We start from the raw sequence: 2,918 nt of genomic DNA, 5'->3' as shown, positions 1-2,918 counted from the left end.
AGTTAGGCCTATATCAAGTGAATTTTTTTCTTGAATGGGTAGGTAGTAAATTCATCTATGTTAACACAATCAGATGTGACGCTGATAGGAGACACACACCCAAAGAACAGCACATTTTCAATTTATTACTGATTTTATTATTTATTATCGCACTGCCTTTTACATATAGTACAATAGTACACATCTTTCTATTATTCTCTCATTTTACATTTAAAAAGACAAAATTCACAGGAAATCAGATTTTTGACGAGAGTAAAACATTTAAATCACCATTATTTTTAATTATTATTTTTTACCAACAGAGTCCCAGTATGTTTGTAAGCTCAGGTATTTTGTTTCAAACAGGTAAAGATGTTGTGATGGTGTTCCCTGCTTGCATTGTCCAGTCACTTTCCTGTTCTCCAACCCCTCCTCAGTCCTCTTCCCCATAGTTAAGATTCCTGCCGCCTGGTTCTTGGAGCCGTGGAGGAGCTGATGCAGTCGACTCTGCAAACGATGCTCATCCTCTAAGCGTTTGCCCAAAGTGAGGATGCCGGCGGCCGCGTCACCTGTGAGGGTTCCCCTGTTTCCGGAGCGACACGCAGCACATAAAGGCGACAGGACCGAGACGGCTGGCTGCAGCACTCGGCCACAGTGTGGGCATCACAGGCAACATGAGACAGCAACAGTCAACAGCAACGCCAGGGCTTTCTGCTGAACACAAGACAAGATTTACCGACTTTTACACTGGCTGGTGTTTGGAAACTGGAGAAAAGATGGACATTTTTGTTGTCATTACTTTTATATATCAGTGAAACATATCTGCAACTGAGGATTTTTGTGAAAATGTGCCCGGTTAGAGCTGAAAAGTGCATGAACAATGAGGTATTTATTCTACAAATTTAAAAAAAATATATCAGAACTCATGTGGAAGTGGAATTTTTAGTCACAAAACACACACACTACAGTCAAAATGTATAATTGATTATACAGAACATAGTCATGAATAAATAATTTAATCTGTTTTATTTTATTTTTTAAATTTTATTTATTTATGTATTTTTTTAATTTTTATTTTTTTGTATTTGTTTTATTTTTTATATATTATTTTATTTTATTTTATTGATTGATTGATTGATTGATTAATTTATTGTTTTACATTTTTATTTATTTATTCATTTAAAAAATAAATAAATAAATAATTTAATCTAATTTAACCCTCAATACTTACTTGCTCATTAACAACCAGAGCATAGGTCCAACCTGAGCTTTAAACGACCCAAAGCATTAAACCATGGAATATTAAAAATTCACTCATAAAGCTTTGAAGAATATGTATGTATATATAAATATAATGTGTGCATGTGTAAATATATACACATATCATATACACTACTACCTGTATATATCCTATCCGTAGTACACACCTCTCATCTGTAGTACAGAGTTAGCTTTTGTATATTTCTTTTTGTATATTTTGTTGATTTCAGAAGTTCTCATAGTACTTTCGTAGCACATGTGTATTAATATTTTATTCTGAAGCCTTTGCACAGTCCTACTTTTCTTAATATTCTGTGATATTTTTCATTTTTGTCTTATTCTAGCGGTATTGTACCCGCGGTGCCATCGTACAATAGTGCCCTCCTGTGGTGTAACAGCGGCATTGCACCCGTACGCCCTCCTGTGCTGCAACATCAGGAGATCGATTGGACACACACGCGTCGGACACAGAAACGTCCATTATAATAGGATAGTCCTTTGCACTAAGTGTATTGCCGTTAAATTGAACTGAGCTGCTAAATTGATTTTCATTGTTCCTGTGACAGTGACAATAAAATCTATTCCATTCTATATAGATATATACGTATCAGGTTTGTACAAAATGCAGAATTTCAGAATTTAATTCAATTCAGTGAATGAATTGGAACTGACCCCACCCTACAGGTTGTGAATTGAATTTGAATTTGAATTACAGGAAGTGGAACTGAATTTATTACATTTGATCATTTATCACATATCAGCTAGACAGTGATACTTTAACATACATTTTAAAATTCCAAATGGAAGTACAGACACAACATTAAACATACGTTCCCTAATACTGAATTATCAATATCTTAATTTCAAAGTAATCAAATGAAACAATGTTCTGGTAAATGCAGTTATCATGTATTGAAGTACTTTACAGGGTAACGTTGTTGCATCTAATGGTCAACAGTTCCTCAGATGTTTTGTCATTGAGGCGGTATTGTTCTGGTCTGAATATCTGTATGAAATTCATGTTTTAACCCCTTTCGCCCTATCAGCCCGCCCGTGGGCTGAAAAAATTATATAATATCATCTACTATAAAAATATATCATTCAGGACAATGGATGTTTTTTTCAACTTTTGCTCAAAGTTTAGACTCTAATGTTAATAAAAGTACATCAAAAGTGTATTTTAGTGCAAACTTTAATGTTCAAACATGATTTTTAATCTTTGTGGGGTGGAATATACGCTATTAAAAATCTCTGACACGAACAGTTAATTTAGGCATAACATCGTCAATCCAGCCGAAAAAAAACAGGCGAGGATAAAAAAACTCTAATTTCTCTTTTAGTTTGTTACAGTTTACTCAGGCATAGTAATAGATACAATATTTTAGACAATGGAAGAGATTCTGTGAGGTCTCTAAATGTCCATAGACACCAAGAACATCCATGAACCTTATTATAAGTATTCTAAGTATTCTTCGTTTACTTTGGGTATGTCTTTTTTGGCGTTTTTCCCCTGAAAATATGGTCAGGGTTAAACAGGTTAATCATATGTAATATATACTGTAAAGCTTCATTATTAAAAACCTAATTATGTACCATGAATTCTTAGAATTTTTATGGAATTCCAATTCTACTTCCTGTAATTTGAATTCAAATTGCAATTCCGCTTCCTGTTTGCAATT

At 33.8% G+C, this 2,918-nt stretch overlaps 1 protein-coding gene across 1 annotated transcript; it reads right to left on the bottom strand.

Annotated features, from left to right (window-relative positions):
* Window positions 1-337: 337 nt before the first annotated feature.
* On the bottom strand, window positions 338-1,720 carry LOC115424788 (orexin-like). Its single transcript, XM_030142213.1, is given in 5 exon segments — window positions 338-408; window positions 411-581; window positions 584-669; window positions 671-693; window positions 1,595-1,720. Coding segments are annotated over 5 exon segments (477 nt in total).
* Window positions 1,721-2,918: the final 1,198 nt, after the last annotated feature.

Source organism: Sphaeramia orbicularis, chromosome 8 (genome assembly GCF_902148855.1).
Source record: "Sphaeramia orbicularis chromosome 8, fSphaOr1.1, whole genome shotgun sequence".
Taxonomy (NCBI): Eukaryota; Metazoa; Chordata; class Actinopteri; order Kurtiformes; family Apogonidae; genus Sphaeramia; species Sphaeramia orbicularis.
Note: the sequence above shows the minus strand (reverse complement) of the source record. Positions and strands in the feature narration are given on the sequence as shown.